This window comes from Malurus melanocephalus, unplaced genomic scaffold (assembly GCF_030028575.1).
Source record: "Malurus melanocephalus ecotype Western Australia unplaced genomic scaffold, MMel_1.1 scaffold_143, whole genome shotgun sequence".
NCBI classification, from domain to species: domain Eukaryota; kingdom Metazoa; phylum Chordata; class Aves; order Passeriformes; family Maluridae; genus Malurus; species Malurus melanocephalus.
In genome coordinates this window covers 1,088,624-1,109,790 of record NW_026623375.1, presented here as the reverse complement: position 1 = coordinate 1,109,790, position 21,167 = coordinate 1,088,624, and the positions used below count along the sequence as shown (strand labels likewise).

Here is a 21,167-nt window from a genome sequence, read left to right as displayed (position 1 = left end):
TGGTGGCAGTGTGCCGTGCCGGTGGCAGCCGCGTGTGCAGGGCAGCGCCGTGCAGGGGCCCCTGCGAGCGGCAGCAGACACGGCACAGTAGCCCCGGATAGACCTGTGGGATGTGGCGGGGGCTGAGCCCAGGCCCGAGCAGCACTCAGGGGCCAGGAGGGGACACACTCGTGGCCACAGTCGGTGACAGCACACTGGTGGCACACTGGCTRTCGCTAGGACTGCACAGCCCCGCTCAAGCGTCAATCCCGGCTGAGGGCAGGGCAGGCACAAACGCGGCAGGAGCGRAGCCAAGCGGCACGGCAGCTGGCAGCTCGCCTTACCTTGACGCCCTCGGAGCCGGCGTGCAGGGCGTGTGCCCCGCTGCCCGCGCTCTGCCCGCTCCCCGAGCTGCGCGCAGAGGCCACGCTGCCCGTGCTGCCCAGGCTGCTGCGGTCACCACCTGCGCAGAGAGAGGAGAGGTTGTCAGGGCGCTGGGCTCCGCCGTCAGGGCACGCCGTGGAGTGGCCGTGCCCCACCGGAGCCACCGCCGTCTCCTGGCGCGGGGTCCTGGCCCCGGCCGGTCCCGGCCGCGCGTTCGCCGTACCTGCGAAGGGTTTCCGCAGCACCCAGATCTCCTCGGCGGGGGCTGGCGAGGCCGATCCGCCCTGCGACGGCGACAGGTGGGACGGGCTCATGTCGGCCCCGCGGGACCCTTGGTGGCAGAGCAGAGAGAGCGGCCGTCAGGGGCTCGGGCTCGCACGGGTGTGGCACAGGGCTGGTGACCCACGGCCCCGGGACCGGCGCTGCTGCACGCAGGGACAACCCCGCAGGGAAAGTGTGGGGACCGCGGCTGTGTCCGTGCCCAGGGATGCCAGAGCTGTCCTAGGGCCCTGTCCCACCCCTAGCTGGCGCAGGTGACACTGACCAGCCTGGGGCCCCCGTCGTGTCGAGAATCCCCTTCCCACTGCCAGCCGGGGACAGACCCTCGTGGGGTGTTCCAGCGCCCTGGATGAGCCAGGACAAGGGACCCGGACCGTGTCATCCCTCCACAGAACAGGAGGGGGAGATGACCCAGTGCAGGGAGYAAAGGGAGCCGGGCAAACTCAAATAGTGGAGACGAGGGTTTCTGCCCCACTGTCCCCTATGCCAGGCAGTGCTGGCCGTGTCCCTGCAGCTGCCTGCACCCGTCTGGGGAGACACGGGGGCCATGTGGGACCAGACACTGCATCCTTAAACCTTGGTGACACAAAGGGGGCACAGCAGTGGATGAGAGGACCTGTCCCATGTCTGGGACACAGTTTGAATGTCACCCCTGGGCATGGCTCCTCAGCCATGGCTCCTCACCGTGCTGGTCACCTCCGCCACGTCCCACTTGCACCAGGGACACCTGGCTCTGAGGCCAGGGGGTAAAACAGCGTCGGATGAGATGGACAAAAGCCCCACCACAGCTCAGCCAGTGCCCTGCCAACAGGGCGCTGCCACCCCACCCCCAGCTGTGAGACATTGTCACCCCACTGCCAGCCAGGCCGCTTCTGTTCATGGAGCTGCTCACCCTGTCAGCACGGACGACCCTTGTCCCCAGTGGCASCATGGCCACCTGGTGCTCCCCAACACAACCTCCTTAGACACTGCCGCTGTGCAAAGACCCCTGGCCCCAGCCATCAAGGACTGCCCCCGTGCCACCCCCTGCTCCCGGGAGCTCGACGCACAGACCTGCAGCATCCGTCACCTGCCTGTGTCACGGGGATTGTCCCCAGGGTTCAGCTGGGCTCTGACAGCCCCAAGAGCATCCCCTGAGAGAGCCCCCAGCCCCTTYCAGCTCTGCGTGCGCAGCCCCGACCCGGTCAGAGCTGGGCGCTGCGGGGAGGCTGTGGCCGGTGGAGGGTCCCCGTGCCCGTGGCACAGAGCTGTGGCACCGCGCTGCCAGCCCTGCCCCTGCATAGGGCCATGAGCGTTTTATGAGTCCCCACGCACCTGGACAGGAGCGCAGGGGCCACGGGCAGAGCGCGGGGGCAGCGGGGCGGGGATGTGCCGTGGGCACACGGTGTGACAGCGGCGCTGGAGCGGGTGTGGAGGGGGGACCGATGGCACCCGTGTGCCACCCGCTGCCCCGCTGCACGCATGCAGGCGCATGCACACGCTGCATGCACACACACTGCAACCCCCCGGCGAGGGGGAGAGGCCGAGCAGAGAGAAGAGACTCGACACACGCTTTAAAGGAAAAAGAAAGGAAAATCCATGGAGAGCACGAAGCGAGCGGTGAACTACCTTGTCCRTAACGCGGCTCGTCGGCACTGCTAGGGGAGAGCCTGTGATAGCCAAAGGAACTGAAAAGAGTCTGATGGGAATGTGGTGGTGGAGGTGGAGGTGGAGGCAGGGAATGGAACGGATGGGACGAGGCGTCACCGTTTAGCACAGCAGCCCCGTAAGCCGGGAGCGGGATCTTTTGGAAGTGTTGGGGGATTGTTACAGTCTCCCATGAACCTGATAATAAAACATAACAAGAGACAAAATGAAAAGAATCAAAATAATAGAGGTACGCTCAGCGCCGAGAAAAAAAAAAAAATAAAAAAAAAAAAAAAAAAAAAAAGAAAAAAAAAAAAAAAAAAAAAAGGGGGGGGGGAAAAAGCAGCAAATCAAAAAAAGCAACCAAAGGGGACGTGGAGAAGGCAGAACTGAGCCCCAACCGATGCCGAGCCGAGGAGCAGCAGCGGGAGCTCAGCGCACGCACAGCCCGGCGCAGGGTACGGACACATCCCACAGATCCGACACGGACACKGGGACAGCCCCACGTGTCAGCTCATGGGGTCTCACAGACAGGCGGCCGGGGGTCCTGCACCCCCAGAGCCATCCCAGGGGAGAGGGGATGCAGGCACGGCCAGGCTGAGGGCTGCAGTGCCAACACCACCGTGTCCGGCTAGCCGAGCCCTGACACGGTGCCTGCGCCCCACGCTGCTGCCCCACGGCAGCCCACGGAGAGGCTACAGGACCCCAAAGCCTGGCTAACGCTGCTGCCAGGAGCCACACGCCAGCCCAGGAGGCACGGATGGCATCTGGGCTACTGGCACATGAGCCATGCCTGGAGGATGGCTCTGCCCCTGCCTATCCAGCACCCGGCGCCTCCGAGCCGCTGTGGATTGCCCGGCAGCCACTCGTGCTGCCACTCCCTTGAGGTATTGGTCAAGTGCCACCATTCGCTGCTTGTGTCCCCGCTCTGTGGCTGCCCCAAGGTCCACWCCCTGGGGTGGGGTGGGTTGGTTGGTGTGGGGTTTTCCAGCGCTGCCTGCAGAGGTACCAGCCCCTTTGGGACACTTGTGGCAGCGGGCACAGCCAGGGGACATCCCGAGGGGCTGCACCACCAGGAGCCTAAGGGGATGATGATGGAAATGGGGATGGGAAYAGGCAGCCACAGGACAGGGGAGCAGGGGCCGATCCCTGGGATGGCCCCTGGCTGGGATGACGGTCTCCATGTGGCAGCATCAGCTCCGTGGCACTGGTGCCCAGCTCCCTGTACAAACCCTGAACACCAGCTCCTGCAGCCCCACTGCTGCACCCGTTGCCCCAAACCGCAGTGACACCCCTGGCTGTCCTCATGCACCAACCTCCCAGCACCTCWGATGCTTCCCCCAGCCCAAGGGCAGCCAGGACTGACCCTCAAACACCCCAGGGCTACCAACACCGGCCCTCAAGGCACCACATGGGCAGACACAACAAGAACACGGACCCTGCACACTCCAYGGGAACACCGGCCCCACAGGCACAATGGGGACGCCGACCCCACACACTCGAAGGCGCCGCCCCATGCACACGGCAGGGACACCGAYCCCACATGCATGAGGGGCATCACCCTGCTTTGTCTTCACCGCTGCACTCCCCGACACGCCGGCCCCGCCAGACCGGCACGGGGCTCCCCGGGGCTGGGGGTGTGGGGGATTTATTTGCCTGTTCGTTTGCTTATGGCCTCGACGAGGCTGGAGGGGAAATAGCCCACGCGGTCGTTGCCGGTGCGGTTGTCGTGGATGCAGCCCTTCCAGCGCCCGTCCGCATGCTGCTCCAGCACCTGCGGGAGGGGCTGGGTCAGGGGCCGGGCCGGGGGCCAGCACCGACACCGGGGTGTCCCCGGCCCCCCCGGCCGCACTCACGGTGATCACGTCCCCGGCTTTCACGTTGAGGCTGGTCAGGTCGTAGTTGTTGCAATAGTCCTTGACGGCCCGGACCTGCAGAGCCGCGGAGGCGTCTGCGRGACACAACGGGAGCGTCACCGGCCGCTCGCCCCGCGGGGCTTGGCACCCCCAGCCCGGCATCCCCCGTGCCAGCACGGCCGCTCTGTGCCCTCCAACCCCCTACCCCGCAGCATCTGCTTGATCTCCTTGCTGGCCTGGCTGGTGGTGAACTGGTTGACGATGTCCAGAGCCGTCTGGTTGTAGGTGTTCCTGACGTGGGCGTTGATCCCGCTCTGCAATGGCACCGAGAGGGATTGGGAGGAGGCTGGGCCCCATCCTGCCAGCCCTGGGACACCCGAGGCCACCAGGACACCAGCAGCTGGTGGGCACAGCGCTCAGCCCTTGGTGTGTACCCCCCTTGTGACCCTCAGTGCCTTGCTGTGTCCCCCCCAGGACCCTCAGTTCTGCTCCCTGGGAGAGCTGCACAAGCTTCTCTGAACCCCRTGCTGTGGGGTCACCCCCTTTCCACAGCCCCTGGCTGGGTTGGGGGTGCCTGGGGACATCTGGGGGTGCCGAGGGGGGCCCTTACATCCAGCAGCAGCCGCACCACATCCGTTTTGCCGCAGAGAGCGGCCTCGTGCAGCGCCGTGCCCGCCTTGGTCTGCCGGTTGATGTCGATGCCAGCCTGCAGCAGGAGCCTGYGGGGGGACAGCRGGGTCAGCGGGGCACGGGARGGGCAGCGGCGCTGCCGGCCCTGCCCACGGCACCCACCGGATGATGTCGATGTGGCCGTTCTTGGCGGCGAGGTGCAGGGGGCTGGTGCCGTTGGGGTCGGTGGTGTCGCCCGGTTTGGGCTCCAGCAGTGCCGCGCACATGTTGCTGTTCAGGAGCAGTTGCACCACCTGGCTCAGCAAACACAGACGGAGCAGGGCTGCAAGGGCGGCTCGGCCGCCTCCGGGGCTGCTGCTCCCCGGCCCCCACCTCCCCTCCCGACCGCTGCCAGACATCCCCTGCGCTGGTGGCACCGCACGTCCCCACCACTGACCATCCCGGGGGTTCCCTGTGCCCCTTCAGCTGCTCCCAGGGACCTCGCGGTGTCCCTGTCCCCTCCCAGTCCTCCTCTGGCCATGCAGAAACTTACCCCAACCCGGCCAAACTCGCACGCCAGGTCCAGGGGTGTCTTCCCCGAGTTGTCCATGATGCAGGGGTTGGACTGGTGCTGCAGGAGCATCTCCGACTGCCGAGGAGCGAGACCCCAAGCTGGTGAGGGCGGGGGCGGGGGGTGGCACCGTTCCCCACCACCACCCCTGTGCCCCTCCATACCACGTCATAGTGGCCGTGCTGTGCCGCCAGGTGCAGGGGGATCTGCCCCTCGTCCGATGGGATGTTCACGGAGGAGCCCGCCTTCAGCACCATTTTCATGGGCTCCTTCTTGCCCTGCCAGGCCGCGTAGTGCAGGGGCCGCATGCCTGCGGGGGCACAGTGGGCACACTGTGAGCTCTCCGAGTGCCAACACACCGGGGTCAGCCTGCGGGGTGGGCACGGGGCCACCGCCAGGAGCCGGGAACTCGCCTTTGTTGTCCTTGATGTCCACGGCAGCTTGCGCCTCCAGCAGCAGCGAGATGAGCTCCGTGTTGCCGTTGAGCGCCGCATGGTGCAGAGCCGAGAACCTGGGGACCGGGGTGGTGTCAGGGGTCCTGTCCCCTCCCCAGCCCTGCCAAACTCGGGCWGGCATCATGGCCTCAAACCTGCACCCCTGCAGCATCCCGGGGCACCCGCTCTGCCCTCTACGTGCACATGTCCCCAGGAAAGCCACCCCCACATCCCTCCRTGGGTTTTTGGAGCAGGAGCTGCCGCAGGCCTGGCAGTGCTGAGACCCTCCCCGGGTTGGAGGCGGTGGCAAGGCAGGCACAGGGGTGTCCCACTGAGGATGGGGGTGCCGGGGAGCCCCCTCCCCGCTGACCCAMTTCCCCCAGCCTGGCCCCAGCAGCGCGGCAATGAGCACAGATGGCAGCGCTGCCCTTGCCCGGTGCCGGGCGTGGCCATGGGGTGGGGGAAGCCCCCGGCCCCGCACCCGCTCTGCTCTCCGGAGGCTCCCGCCTGGGAAGCGGGCCAGGAGCTGACCTACTTGTGCTCCCGGCGGTGGCATCCTCCGTGCGGCTGCGCTGGCACCCACCGCGCCGCTGCGCCGGGCCCTGGCCACGCACAGCGTCCCCGTCCCGTCCCCGGGGCCACCCAGGTGTCACCGGMGCATGGGAACGGGCTGCGGAGCCCCCAGGGCACGCCGGCCTTTGCGGCTGCCCGCTGCCCGGGGGGCGGGTGTGGGGTAACMATCCCTCCGCCCCTCTCCCCCGGCCCCCGGCGGAGGGGGGACACGTCCCCGTGGGCAGCACGCTCCAGCCACCACGATCCCCGCGGAGCTGCCGCCTGCGATCCCCGCGGGGAGCGGCGATGTGAGCAGACAGCTTGCACAGGAGGCCGATCCCCAACGTCTGCCTGGGAAATGTCAACATTTTCCGCTCCAGCGCCCTGCTCAAATCCGCTCAAGATGGTGCAAATCGCAGCCCTCCCCGGGGCTGCCTCGGGGGCTTCCCTGGGGCACCTCCCGGCCCAGCCGGCCACCYCGGCCACGAGCAGGGCACCGTCCCCGGGGCGATGCTGGCCCACGGCACGCCGAGCCGGGAACGAGCCAGTGCTGCAGGGGTGGGGAAACTGAGGCACGGGGCTGGCTGAGCTCACACGGAGCGGAGCACACTCAGGCAGCAGCCTGGGGCTGCCTTCCCGGGGTTCCTTTCCAGGAGCAGGACTCTGCTGTGATGCTCAGCCCGCCCGTGACCTGCCGGCTCTGTGGAGCACCAGGTGGCCCCTGAGGTGATGCCCCTCGCCCTGCCCACCCCACACCCCCGCCCCGCGCTGCCCCCACGCCCTGCACACGCTGGCACACACGGACACGCTCSATGCACACGCGTGCTCAGCTGCACACCCACAGCCCCGCGTGTGCCCGTGCCCATCACACGAGCACCCGGCACAGTGGGCAGGTGCCAGGGATGCCCACTGCCACCACCCTGGTGACAAGGATGAGGAGGGACCCAGGCTGCCCTGGCCACATATCCCCAGGGCACGGCCTCCCATTCCTGACCAACTGCTGCACTCTCTGGCATTTCCCTGGCCACAGCAGAGCCATCTCCAGGGACCAAGTGGCATCGTCCTGCTGCCCTGCTCAAGGGGGATCCTGCGGCCCCTTTCCACCGCTCCCGCCCATCCGATGCGGCTGCGGAGCCGGGGGTGCAGCGTGGCGGGGTCACGGCTCTCCCACCCGGCTCCCCACACTGCTGATCCCCGCACAGCTCCCGCAGAGCCCYACAGGRCTGRGAAMAGCGTGGTGTGGGGGCACAGCCSTGCCTCTGCCTCCTCTGRTGCCCGCGGCTGCTCCGGGTGCGGGCAGGGCTCAGCCATGTGGGCTYATGGGGGCCCGAGCCCTGGGAGCGGACCTGGCAGCTCGGAGAGCCCGACATTGCCCCACAGACCCACGAGATTCTCACAGCCCCCATGGCACACACCCCACAGCACCCACACCCAGCTGGRGGCTCCCACTCACCCGTCGGTGTCTTGGAAGTTGACATTGACTTTCTTTGCCGATCCCAGGAGCTCTGGAAGGGAGGGAAGGGGACAGGATGTTAGCGGAGGTGGCTGGGGCGGGCACACGGGCACACCAGGGAGGTGATGTGGTGGCAGTTCCACGTTTCCCTTCCTCCCAAGGCTGGGACTCCCTGCAGCTCCACAGGTGGAACCTGCAGGCAGGAGGGTCAGGGTGGGGGTCCCTGCTGAAGGTGGCAGAGCCCGGGGGCTCCTCCTGGCACCGGGTTCTCCCCATTCTGCCCTGATTTCCCCCCCAGCTCGTTCACCTGGCTGTGGCTCTGGCACAGCCCCGTGCAGCCCCCGCCGGGCAGAGTTCAGCACGTACCCCCAGCACTGCCCTCCCCACGCTTCTGGGAAATTAAACCGCGCCGGGGCAATCCAATTAGCAGCACGAGGAAGGATGGAGACAGATTTACATAAGATTTACCCGAAAAATGCCACTCAGGCTTTCCAGTGAGCTGCTATTCCCACAGCGGGAGCCGGAGCAGGAAAGGAAGGAAGAGGAGAAGGGAGCAGCACAGCAGAGCCCCCGGGCTGGGGACCCACACTGCAGACCCCAAACCCAACACAGCRAGCACAGCTCTGCCACGGCCCTGAACCCATGGGAGAGGACTCAAAGGCTGCATGGCCTGGCAGGGAGTCACTGAAAGCCAGGGACAAGCTCTGGTTGGGAGAGGCCGGCTGGAAGGGGCTGTTCAGGCAGGGAAGGGGGATGTGAGGCCTGAGAGACCTCCCTGTTCACCTTGGCCATGGCCTTGCTCCCTCCAGCTGTTCCATGTCTCCTTGTCAGTGTCCCTGTGTTTACTGAATTGTTGGACACAAGGGCTGTGCCACAGCGCAGGAGCCTCCGCACGGCTCAGAGGGCACCAGCAGCAGCCAGGGTGGCTCAGAGGGCACCAGCAGTGGCCAGGGTGGCTCAGAGGGCACCAGCAGCGGCCAGGGTGGCTCAGAGGGCACCAGCAGTGGCCAGGGTGGCTCAGAGGGCACCAGCAGCGGCCAGGGTGGCTCAGAGGGCACCAGCAGCAGCCAGGGTGGCTGTGTCCAGCCCTGACCCTCAAGCCTGAGGAGTGGTGCTAGACCTGCCCAGGCCACACAGCAGAGAGAGGCTCAGGAGTGGCCAGGACAGTGACTCTGGCGCCCAGCGCTGGCTCTCTCCTGCCCTCCAGGGCTGCTCGAGTGTCCGAGCTGCAGGACATTTGCTAGCGCTGACCCAGCCTGGTGTGACAGGTGAGAGCTGCAGAGAATAGGCTCTATCAGCCACAGCAACCGCACCCTCCAGCCACCAGGCCCCCAGGCTCTCCTCCCGGGTATGGTGCCTGACGTGGGATAGAAGGGGCACTGCAGGGTGTCCAGGGAGGGATGGGAACCCCATGGGATCCCCAGGGTGTAGGGAGGAGCAGGAACACCGCAGAAAGTCCCAAATCTCATCCCTGCCACAGCATCTCCACATTCCCCTGCGAAGAAGTGGACATTACTGGTGGACAGAGCCCCTGCGACACCGGGACTGACCGAGCKGGTCCCCGCCAGCCCCGCGCTGCCGCCAGCGTCCCCAACAAAGGTGCCATTCAGCTCCGGTGGAGAGGAGCCCAGYGCCGCTTCCGCTGCTGCCCCGGCCAAGAACCAGCTCCCAGGAGAAGGGGCCGAGCTGCCCCCCAGGGATGCAAAGGGCCARCAGACAAAAGGAGCCGGTGGGCGCAGGAGCGGCACCGTGCCCGGCGCTGGCTCCAATCTCCGKCCCCGAGACGGGCCCCGCTCCGGCTAATGGGTCCTTGCAGATGGACGGACGGACGGATGTCAGCAGGTCTGCAGTGCCTGGCCTTTCCCACGGGCTCACCCCAGCGAGGGGCTGGGACGGGACAATGCCCGGGGATCGGGGCCGCAGGGTGCAGCGGTGACACCGCTGGCGATCCCCAGGCACGTGTGCCACCCTCGGCACCACCAAACCACCGCCACCCCAACACCGTAGCGGCAAATTTTTCCTCCCTGCACCTGCAGGAGAGGCTGCGGCTGCCAAAATCTGTTTAGCACTTCCATCACTGCCCGTGCCAAGTGCTTAGTCAGTGACTTCCAGCCATGCAGTGGTTTGACTTTCCTTAAAGCTCTGCAAGTGGCCACCAGCATGCCAAAGGCAGCTGGAGCATGGAGCCCGACTGGGGTGCAGAAACACCCCAGTTGCCAGGGCGGGTGTGCAGGATGGGTGCCCTGACATGTCACCAGGTCCACAGTGGGATTYGCAGCCTGTCTGGGGGCAGCAACAGCCTGGAGAGCTCATTAACGGCTGGGAAGTACAAGGAAAACTCTTCCACTAACGAGGGAGACAGAAGAGAGCGGAACACTTCCAATTAAAAATATTGGCTACAAAAGGAGATGGGCACTGTGGGGAGGACAGCAGGGCTCCTGCACGGCCACGCTGCCAGCGGGCACCCAGAGTGTTCCTGGCTGTCCTCTCTGCTGGGCTCACTGGAGGGGTGATGGGACCATCGCTTGCAGTCACCATCCTGCCCTCTCCACGCAGAATCAGGTGCCGTCAGGAAGGTTTTGTGGCAGGGGTGGCACCTCTTTGCTCAGATGAGCCCCACCACCATCCTTGGGACACTCCAGTGTCYCCTCTTGGCTCCCCATGGGCACAGGTGATGGTTGTGCCATGTGGGATCACAGGGTATGTCATGACCCAGCTCCCCATGGCTCTCGGAGCAGTTTGCACCCCACAAACACCCCGGGGCAGGACCAACACGCCGGTCCCAGGAAAAGGGGGCACACAGAATCCATCCCGGCCAGGTCCGGCTGCCGCCCGGGCTCCTGCATGCACCGGGAGCCGCAGCGTCTGCCATCGACACCAGCTATAAACAGCATCTGCCAGAGTAAACACCGCCGCGGGGAGCAGCCCTGCCACTACTCCCAGAAATGCCTTCACTTAAACACAGCCATTGCAGGAGCTAAATGCACGCTTGGATTGAGCCTGGCTCTCCGTGTGCAGCGAGCTCTTCACCGGCCCCGGCTCCCTTTCCACGCGCCGGCCCCGCAGCAGCCACGGCCCCGGCGGGCACCGCGACACGGGCGACACACGAGCCGCTGGCACGTGCGGGGCYTGTGCATGGGGACACGCTCTGCCCGACCCCAAGGTCCAGCCAGCATCCCCCTGGCTCTGGGCACCCAGACTGGTGCATCCGGGAGCACAAGGAGACCCCCGTGCCCACCCACAGCTCTGGGCACCGCGGTACATGGCCCCATGGAGACCCCCGTGCCCACCCACAGCTCTGGGCACCGCGGTACATGGCCCCATGGAGACCCCCGTGCCCACCCACAGCTCTGGGCACCGCGGTGCATGGCCCCATGGAGACCCCCGTGCCCACCCATGACTGTGGGCACCATGGCCCCATGGAGACTCCCGTGCCCACCCAGGCATCCCAGCCATGCCATAGGGAGACCCCCGTGCCCAGTCACTGCTCCAGGTATCCCAGAACACGCTGTATGGTGATCTGTGCCCTGCTGCTGCTCCAGGCAGCCTGTGAGTGCCATGATGGACTCTCTGTAGCCAAGCACAGCTCTGGGCACCCTCGGGCACCTGTTACAGGGGAACCCCCGTGCCCGGCTGCCCCAGCCCCTTCCCTGCGCACGTGTCCAAGGCCATGGTCCCACATGGTGGCACTTCCTCGGGGGGCTCCTCTGCCTTCCCAGGACACCCTCACCTGCTCATGCGCCAGCCCCTGCGTCTGCAGCCAGCGCAGCGCCAGCAGCGATCGATGTCCGGCCGGGGCGCGGGGGCTCCCGGCCAAGCCCCCGCTGACGAAGCACATCCTCACCCAGCTCCCCCCAGCAGGGAGCAGGGAGCAGGCGGCTGCTCCAAGCAGATGGCTCCAGCCTCCACTAAATCAACATCTACTTAATGAGGGGAAAGCATTGCTGCCCCCTCCCCAGCATGGCGGCAGCGGATGAGCCAGGAGAACCACCCCCAATCCTCTTCTCCATCCCTTCCACCACCCCTTTACAGTGATCCCACTACCCCCCAGCCCCATCCCTGCTGTTTCCCACTCCCCAGCCCACGTGGGCAGCCGAATCCCTGCACATTTCCCACCCCCCCCAAACACAGCAGGACCCCCACAAGCAGTGAATATCCACAGGGAAGACGTTCAAGGCAAGCGCCTATTTCAGAGACAGGGGGGAGGATCCTGCAGCGGCATCGCTGGGAGCTGCCGGATAAAGGAAGCATCCAAAATAGCTGCTCTTAATTATATCCCTGCTAACGAGCGCCACGCAAACAACGGGCGCTGCACGAGGAGCCCTGGCACGGGGGTGTCTCATTCCTCGCCGCGAGGATGGGGTCCCCAYGGTGGCATGTGCCATCGTGGGGCAGCCACAGCAGCCGTGGCTGGGTCTGTGATGAGGGTGACATCGGGGAGCTGGTCCTGACAGGGAAAAGCTTGTACTCCTGCAGCCAAGGTCGTGTCAGGCGCTGAGGCCGGCGCGATGCTCAGATGCTAATGAAGCCGTTATCATCTTCCGATCGATCTGGACTGTATAAATAATGCACCGGGAAGCTCGTTGTGCAGGGAAAGGGATTGCCTGGGGCTGAGAGGCGGCTGGCATGGGATGCAGCCATTGCAGAGGAGCACAGCTGGATAACTACTGCCCACCGCAGCTGGACATCCTGGTGTCCATCACAGTTGGATGTCCACTGCCCATCACAGCTGCACAAACCAGTGTCCACCACAGCTGGATATCCACTGCCCATCACAGCTGGACATTCACCTCTCACCACAGCTGGACCTCCCTGTGTCCGTCACTGCTGGGTAATAACTGCCCATCACTACTGGACACCCCAAGCGCTCATCACAGCTGCACACCCCCACTGCCCATCACCAGCCATTCCCCAAATCCCTTTTGGGGGGTGCTGCCCATGTGCCCAGCACACATAGGGGTGCTCCGGATGCCCGTCCCTGGCAGAGCCTTCTCCAGGGAGCGGTGAAATCCGCACTGGAGCTGGCTGGGCTCTGGCAGCCTGAGTCACCGCGCAGCGCTGTCCCCTGGGGCTGCAGGAAGCGGCTTAAATGCAGCTTTCAAGAGGCAGCGGGGACTCCACTGTGATGCTTTTATCTTTACAAAAAGGAAACTTTTGAGTCCCATGGGATGGCGGGGTGGGCTGCCAGGGCAGGCGGGGACAGGGTACACCAGGGCTGGAGCTGTTCAGGGGACCCAGCACCCCACAACACCCACCAGCAGCTACCGTGGGGATCCCTGCTCTCTCCCTGTATTCCCAAGACATATCCTCACCCGACCTTTGCCGTGTAGTGCCAGGGAGCCCGGCCAAGTCACTCTGCATCATCTAGSCTCCTTTGGGGCAGTCCCAGCCCCTCCAGCCCCCCGAGTACCACATGGGGCTCTGCTGTGGGGTCCTGGTAACTCGGCCCGGAGCACCCAGGAATGTGGGGAAGCAGGGRCGGGCAGGTGCACGGGCAGAGCAGGGATGTGCTGGCTCTGCCTCACGAGTGAGACATGAGGTGTCGTGCTCAGCTCCATGGGACCAGCCCAGAGCGTCTCAGCCGCCCGCCRTGCCCAGTGCCAGCCGCACGCCCACACTCGTCTCCGCGGAAATGAATGTTGGTCTCGCTTACAGGGAGCCCTAATTGCCAGCCTGTGGCAAACAGGTAATTTTCAGTAATCACCCTGGCTGGAAGGAGCTGCTGCTGGCACAGTGAGATTGGAGTGGCAGAGACGGGGACACGGCTGCTCAGGGCCACTGTCACCYGTGTCTGCCTGTCCATCCATCCCAGCACGGCTGGCACTGCACCTCCTTGGGACACAGGAGCAGAGAGAGGTGGACACAAACCACTCACCTCCCTCCCGGGGCAGAGACTGTCCAGCCCAGCCCCATCYTCATCCTCTCCATCTCCTCACCCCTCTGCGGGGCCAGAGATCCCTGGGAGGACGGGCCCAGCCACGCTGGCTGCAGGGAGGGACCAGGAGCTTYGTGCATCTTGTGCATCATTAACCAACACACAGTGGTGATCACTGGCCTCCCATGAACCCGGCACCGTGCAGTGGCGCTGGGAAGTGGTGGGAGCTCCTGGCATGTGCACACGTGTACACATGTGTGTGCTGGCAGCCCAGATCAGCTCCTGATGTGTTCTGAGCGTGTGCACATGTGTGTGCTGGCAGCCCAGATCAGCTCCTGGCATGTCCTGAGCATGTGCACATGTGTGTGCAGACAGCCCAGATCCATCAGAGGCACTGGCACCGCTGCAGCACCGGCTCCGAGCTCCCAGCTGTGCCYGGTAGAACAGGCCCCAGGGTCTCTTTTAAACGTGATGCCTTCAGAGCCATCGCGCGTCCTCATCCACTGCACGTCCTGGGCCGTGTGTGCCGGGGCAGTGTGCCCACCCTCYGCTCCACAGCGGCGTTCCCGGCGGGAATGGAGGGGTAGGACTGGCACGGCCACGGGCAGCCCAGCGGTGTCGCGGTGACGGCCGGGGCGGGCGGGCAGCGCGGGGATGTGCGCCAGGCGATGCCGTGCATCATCCAGGAGCACCGGGAGCGCGGCCGGAGGCCTCAGACTGCTCCCGGCGGGCTGGCAGCGCTGCAGCGGAGGCGCAGGGCTCGCAGGACCCGTYCCGGTGTCCCCAGTGTCCCCAGCACGGCRGGAGCAGGRAGGGGGCTGGCAGGGGMAGCGCGGACCGGGGCTCGGGCAGCYGCTGGAGCGCAGACAGGCGGGAGCGGGGCTGCTGCGGAGCCGCAGGGCTGCGAGGAGCGCGCCTGCCGTAAACAGCCCAGCTGCAATGCAGGAGCCGGGCAGCCGCCGCTTTGTCTCTGCTCCAGCGGCTCCCGCGGCCGCGGGCCGGGAACCCGCGGGGCCTCTCGAGGAGGGGCCCGGGGCCCCGGCAAACACATCTGGAAAGGATCAGCGGCTGCTGCCGCCACGAGCCGGCCGTCCCCAGCGCCCAGCCCCACGCCAGGCCGGGCTGGAGGCAGTGCCGACAGGGCAGGGGAAAGGCCGCGGGCACGGCCGCATTGGCACGGACACACGGGCACATGGGACACGGGCACACGGGGCACGGCCGCACGGGCACACGGGGCACGGGCACATGGGCACACGGGGCACGGGCACACGCGTTCACAGGGGTGCACAGAGGCACGCCGCACACGGATGCGCAGGGGCCGAGGCACGCACATGGATGCACGCGTGCACACCGGCACATGTGTGCACAGGGATGCGGAGGGGCACGCGGGCACTCGGGCGGAGCACTCGGCCACCCGAGCGAGCTCCGAGAGGCAGAGCCTAGGGGGGCTGCTTGGACACCATCTCCGGCTGGGTGCGTCTCCAGCCCTCACAGACCAGGGCAGGGMGCAGCGCTGGGGTCCCKCGGTCCCRCTGYRCCCCRGGGCACCCCGGCCCCAMGGCYGCCTCCATCTGCTCGGCGCTCTCCAGGCGGCCGRCAGTGACCTTGGTGGGGACACCCAAGGAGACCCAGGCAGAGCTGGCACTCCACGCCAGCCGCTCTCCCACGCCCTCCCGGCACCGTGCTGCCCCACCGGATGGCTCGTGCCGGCACCGGGACCCATCCATCACCGGAGCAGTCCCGGCAGCACGGGGCTGTCAGGCCGAGCCGAGGCCAGAGCTGCATCCCAGCTTCCCATTTCTCAGGCTGATTGCTCCTGTCGCTGCAGAGCCCAGCATTAAACACCTCATTTTCTGCTCCCGTATTGAGTTGGAAAATACTATTAACATTTCATTAGAGCTTGAAGATCCCTCTCAGCCCGGCACGATGAGCCGGCCGCGGGTGGCATCGCTCCGGTGCCAGGTGGGCTGCGCTGGCCCTGCCCCTCTGGGAAGAGGGAAACCAGGAGGGCGAGTCCCACGTGCCCCAGCTGCAGAACAGGATGGTGAGCCAGGGCAGAGGTGACATCAGTGCTGCACTCTGGCTTGGTGACCTGCCAGGCATGGCCCACCCTCACAGTGCACATGGCCAGGGACAGGACACAGAGCAGTGACACAAAACTGTGTCTATCAAGATGTTCCTGAGTTGTGGTCCCAAATGCCTCTCCCTCACCCAYGGGAGCCTGCAGCAGGACCAGCACCAACCTTTAAATATCAGCAAATTTGTTCTCCAGCACTGTCTCAAGCTGTGCTGAGCACATTCCCAGCACACACCCCCAGCACCAGCACCAGGACGGAGAGAGCTGTGGGAAACCACCCCAGGCATCGCCCGAGAGCTGGGCACTCCCTCCACCGCTCACCCCACCAGCAATGCCACAGCTCCYGCCTGCCTTGAGCCCAGGAATGTGTTCACTGAGCACCCACCACTGCTCTGGGACCCACCCCGGCTCTGGCACAGCATCACAGAGCCGCCATCCCCAGGCACTGCTGCTGCGGTCAATGCACACACATGGGGAGTGGGAAGGGGCTGGGGGYACCCGGGCACACCGAGATGGGGAGGGGGCTGATTGCAGCCATTCCCAGCAGCCGGGAAGGGGAAGGAAGGGTTAAATGGAGCGCAGAGAGGAGGAGGGGAGTCAGACGCCAGGCTGGCTACTGGAAACCACGATGGGCTGGCAGCGACTGGGACAGCTGTGGAGAGAAAGAARCTCAGGGCACCCACAGCACTCAGCCCTGCTCACCGCCAGCACTGTCACCCCTGGGTGCAGCCTGGCCCTGCCACGTCCCCTGCAGTGTCACCCCCCAGCACAGGTCCTCGTGCAGCAAACAGCCGGGGTCGGCCGCCGTGGGAGAGCCCCGCACGAGGGGCTGGCAAAGGGCTGGTTGGTGTCGAGCCAGGTGAATTTGGGACTGCTGAGAGGAAATCCAGGCCASTGAGGGAGCTGGGAACAGAGCCGCCGGCCCGCGGCCCCGCTGCTCCTCGATGGCAGTGGCCAACAGTCCCGGGTCCCCACGGCATTCCTGGTGGGAAGGGACCCCACGGCCAGCCCGGACATGGGGGCTGTGCTGGGGCAGAGGGTCAGGGGAGGGTTTGCAYGCACAACTCGGCCCAGCCACAGAGGCAAGAAATGTTAAATAATGAGAAGTCACCCCAGGCTGAGCAATCGTGCCCCTCTGGAAGGAAACTTGGCACACGGCAGCCTGCGCCCGCCTGCCAAGTCCTGCTGGGAGCGAGGCTTCACACGCGGGCTGGAAACCCCAAGAAGTTTATGAGGGACCCGCTGACACGTGGATGAGTCGGGCAGCAGCCGGAGCTGCTCGGCCCTGACAGGATCCTGCCTGTCAGCAGAGCACGGAGCACAGCCCGTGACTGGGACACAGCTGGGATGCACCAGCATCTCCCCTCGCTGGCATTGTCCCCGTGTCCCAGCCCACCCCCTTGGCATTCCACCCCTTCACCCCTGCCAAGGGGACTGGGGGAGGCACAGGAGCAGTGCCTGGCCACGGGATGGGCGATGCACGGGGGGCCAGCACCTCTTTGGCCAGGCCACCACAAGATCTGGTCCCACGGCCCCTTCCTCCCGCCCCAGATGTCCTGCCCAGCACTGATGGCTCCAGAGGCCGGCAGCATTTGGGGACTCCAGTATTCCAGTGAGCATCATCTGCTCATCTCTGCCTGCCTTTCTCTGTCAGTGAGGAAGTTCTGCCCAGTGCCCGTGTGCAGGGAGGAGCAGCAGGAGCCATAGGGGGTGGCTGCATCCCAGGGAAGGCTCCTGCTTTCCCAGAGGGCCGAGGGGAACTGGGCAGCTCCGGCCGCTGCCGGCCACGTGTGCCCTGGGCATTGCACCACAATTGGATTTGCAGCTGCCCTGCCTTTTACTGCATGGAAATTGAATTGYAAAATGTCAAAGACATTTCCTAACTGCGCCATATTAGCCCGGTTTTATTAAATACTGTTATCAGARCAGATTATTAATGCAATCAAATGCAGGCAAGGAAACCCAGAATTAACTGGCCACCATGCAGGAGGATGCACTGGAGGGCAGGAGGAAGCTGGTGAGGCCTTGCCCAGAGCCCATGTCCCCGAACGGTCGGGCTCTGCTTCCTGCTGTCCCTGAATCCTGGAGCATTGTGAAGGAACAATCCCACGCAGTTGGTGCAGTTCCACTCACATCCCAGGATGGCTCCCCATGGGACAGCAGGACCCTGGGGATTCTTGCTGAGCTCTGAGGTCCCTCCCCAGGCAGGGCAGGACTGATGGGACAAGCCCCGAGATGCCAGAGCTGCTGCCAGTGACACGCAGGGCAGAATGCAGAGCCCTGCACAAGTGGTAGTGTAGGAATGGGGCTCTCCTGCCCAGAGCAGGGRCACCCCAAGAGCTGCCCAGGCTCAGCACCAGCACCCCGGGCAGTGGGCCGTGCTGGGCTGGGTTATCCCAATGTGGCAGGACACAGGGGGTGCAGGGGTCCATGCCCAGCTCCCAGTCCCAGCCAGGCAGCATGGCTAACCCACCCTGAGTGTCCCAGAGTGAGGCATCCAGGGCTCTGGTGCCACACCAGGACACGAATCCTGATGGCAACTGGGGGTGCCAGGACAGCMCCGAGGACCAGGCATGGGGTGGGCAGCACAATCCCACAGCCCTGGATTCCACCCACACAGCCAGCCCCTGCCGTGCCGGGTGCCTGTCCTGGCACCATAGGACATCTCCTTGGCCACATGAAGCTGCCACGTGTGGAAGTGCTTTACAAAGCCCCCCAGCCTGGCAGGAGGAGAAGCTGTGGTAGAGCTCGAGGTCTAAGGTCCCTCACTCTGCACTGGCAGCACCACACAGGAGCCATTTCCAACCCGGATGAGCAGCACCAGCCCCACAGGGAAGGAGCCAGCTTGCTCCAATACTCCATGGCCGAGGATGCCCTGCACAGCCCGGCACAGCTCATTTCCCACTGCCTGGATGCCCAGGATGGGGATGGCACAGTGGGTGTGGGGGCTCCTGGGGACACCCCGTGGTCCCATCCCATCCCTGGAGCYGAGGGGAAAACGCCAAGTCACTACATTTCTTCGAGGTAGCACCAGGAAGGAGGGGACAGGGAGGGAAACAGTTTGCTGCCAAATCCCTGCATCTGATTTGCGCAACTTTCAGACAACCTCATCAATTATGGATGCCCGGGAAGCAGGCGCGGTGCGCGCTGCGGCCGGCCCGGGCCCCCGAACCCGCACTCACACCAAACCGGGCCCCATGTCACCATAGCAACCCGCGCTAATTCACGCAAGGATTTTTAAAATCTCATTTATTAAACCCCACATGAATAGGATATTATCCAGATAACAGGGCTAAGTTACAAATCTTCCTGGTGCCGTGCAGTGCGGGGAGCAGCGCAGGCATGTGTGGGACCGGAACTTGGAGGGGACAGGGGGACACCACGGCGTGGGGACAGCCCTGCTGGGTGCTCTCCCACTCTGTGTGCCGCTCCAGCCCCCTGCCATGGCCACAGGTACTTGTGCACCCCAGGCTGGGAGTGCAGCACCCACTGCCACACACGTGGCACCCGCTTTTGGGGGAATGTCCCCAGAGGAGCCTGGCACTGGCACTGGTGGGTCCGGCAGAGCTGGAGATGGGAGCCCAGCAAGGGAATGGGGTGAGCCTGCCTACAGCAGGAATCTCCCCAAGACCATTCTCTCTCCCCTTGTCCCTAATCTGTGATCCTGGCACAGGTAGCACTGCTGTCTCCTGCTATCTGGAGGGCTCAGCAGTGGGAGCTGCAGCAGAGCCACTGGAAAGGACAGGGATGCAGGAGAAGGTGGTGGCACTTGGGCACCTCTGGCCGTTGCCACAGCAACGCCAGCTGTGTGCCCAGGCCAGCAGGGACTGGGAGAAGTGTGTGGGGACACTGCTGGGCACAGGCCAGGTGTTGTCCCCACACCCASACGCTGCCCCGAGAGGCCACARCAGCTGCAGCACCTGGAGTGGGTCGGGATGAAATGGGCTCTGAGCTGGAGGCTCTTCCTGCCCTGCACAGTCCCTCAGCAGTGACAATGATGGCACTGGGGACATGGGGGACACCACATCAGCCCTACATGGCATGAAAAACACACGCTGGCCCTATGTGGCATCGTGGACATGGAGGATGCCTCACCAGAGCAGGGACACGGGGGATGCCATGCCAACCCTGYTCAGCACCAGGACATGAGACACCACGCTGGCCCTGCTTGACCAGAAACAGCCCTGCTTGACCAGGGACAGGRAGCACCTCACAGTCCTGCACAGCTCCAGCGAAAGGGGGCTGCCCTCATTTGGGGGGTGCTGGCCCTGGGGAGAGGGACAGTGGGCACAGCAATGAAGGGACTGCGTGTCCAGTGAGCYGGTGCCACATGAGTGCTTCCCGTGGTCCCTGTCCACACCCAGGACGATCCCCGGCCCCCCAGTCCRTCCCCACGCACCAGGCCTGGAACCTGCGGCTGCATCAGCACCATGAATTATTCAGTCCCGGGCGGAACGCCTCGACGGAGCAGTTACATCCTACAGCGAGTAGATACTCATGGAGCTACACACACGTACACCCGGAGACACACACGCACAGCCACACCACACGCACGCCCCCGCAGCCTCACACCTGGCCACGCACCCGCGGAGCCGTGCACAGCCAGCCGCAGGGATGCACCGGGAGATACCCGCGGAGCGACATCCAAACACCCCCACAGCGAGGAACACCAACAGCCCAGCCAAACACACAGATGCCAGGGTACACACCGCCACGCAAACACCCCACGCACCCAAACACAGCCGCACACGCACCCGCGGCAGCGCGGACACACGCAGAGGTGTGCGGGCTGCGAGCCCCGGCGCTCACCCGGCGGGCCGGCCACACTCGCTGCACGCACACGCAAATGCGCCCGGCGCTGCCCGGCCGCAGACCCTGCCCAAACCCCCGCGGGCACCGGGCCCGGCTCCCGCGGGCTCGGGAGTTGCTCCCGGGTGCAGGGCAAGGGCAGCCCGGCCGGAGCCCGACCGCGTCGGGGGTGCCCCGGGACCGGCGGGGCGAYCCTTTGCAGCGCCCCGCACCCGCGCAGCGCCCGGGGATGCTCCGAGCCCCGCCGGGACGCTCAGACCCACGCCGGGCAGCACCCCCACCCCGCCCCTCCCGGAGCGCTGGRGGGTCCCCAGCACGTCTACGGTCCCCGCCCGCCTGCGACGAGCCGCAGCCAGGGAAGGGCCGGGGATGCTCCGGGGCAGGCAGGGCGGCATCCCGACCGGGCCCCGGGAGCAGCTCTGGGATGCGGCCCCGAGCCGCCGCGCCCGCTGCTGCGACGCCGGTGCCCGTGTGTGCCCCCCCTCCGTGTGTCCCCCCGCACCGCCGCCCCCGGCCCGGCCCCGCCGCCGCCGCACTCACTGGCTTTGCCGGGCTTGGGCCTCTGCAGCAGCTTCTGCACGGCCGCGATGTCCTCCGCCTTCACCGCCTGCACCAGCTCCTGGTCCTTGCCCATGGCTGCGCCGCGCCGGGGCTGCCGGCTGC

General features: G+C 65.7%; 1 protein-coding gene across 1 annotated transcript in view; it reads right to left on the bottom strand.

Moving 5' to 3' along the window:
- The window catches only part of CASKIN1 (CASK interacting protein 1), a 29,525-nt gene extending 8,364 nt beyond the window's left edge, over positions 1-21,161 (bottom strand). Inside the window, exons 1-13 of the mRNA XM_057371231.1 lie at positions 21,045-21,161; positions 7,744-7,795; positions 5,718-5,815; positions 5,469-5,614; positions 5,287-5,382; positions 4,917-5,047; positions 4,735-4,843; positions 4,330-4,438; positions 4,125-4,219; positions 3,925-4,042; positions 2,251-2,466; positions 587-694; positions 324-442 (exon numbers count right to left, since the gene is read on the bottom strand). Of these exons, the coding sequence (XP_057227214.1) occupies positions 324-442; positions 587-694; positions 2,251-2,466; positions 3,925-4,042; positions 4,125-4,219; positions 4,330-4,438; positions 4,735-4,843; positions 4,917-5,047; positions 5,287-5,382; positions 5,469-5,614; positions 5,718-5,815; positions 7,744-7,795; positions 21,045-21,138 (1,491 nt within the window). The 5' untranslated portion in view covers positions 21,139-21,161. The remainder of the gene's footprint in view (positions 1-323; positions 443-586; positions 695-2,250; positions 2,467-3,924; positions 4,043-4,124; positions 4,220-4,329; positions 4,439-4,734; positions 4,844-4,916; positions 5,048-5,286; positions 5,383-5,468; positions 5,615-5,717; positions 5,816-7,743; positions 7,796-21,044) is intronic.
- Between the last annotated feature and the right edge of the window lie 6 nt (positions 21,162-21,167).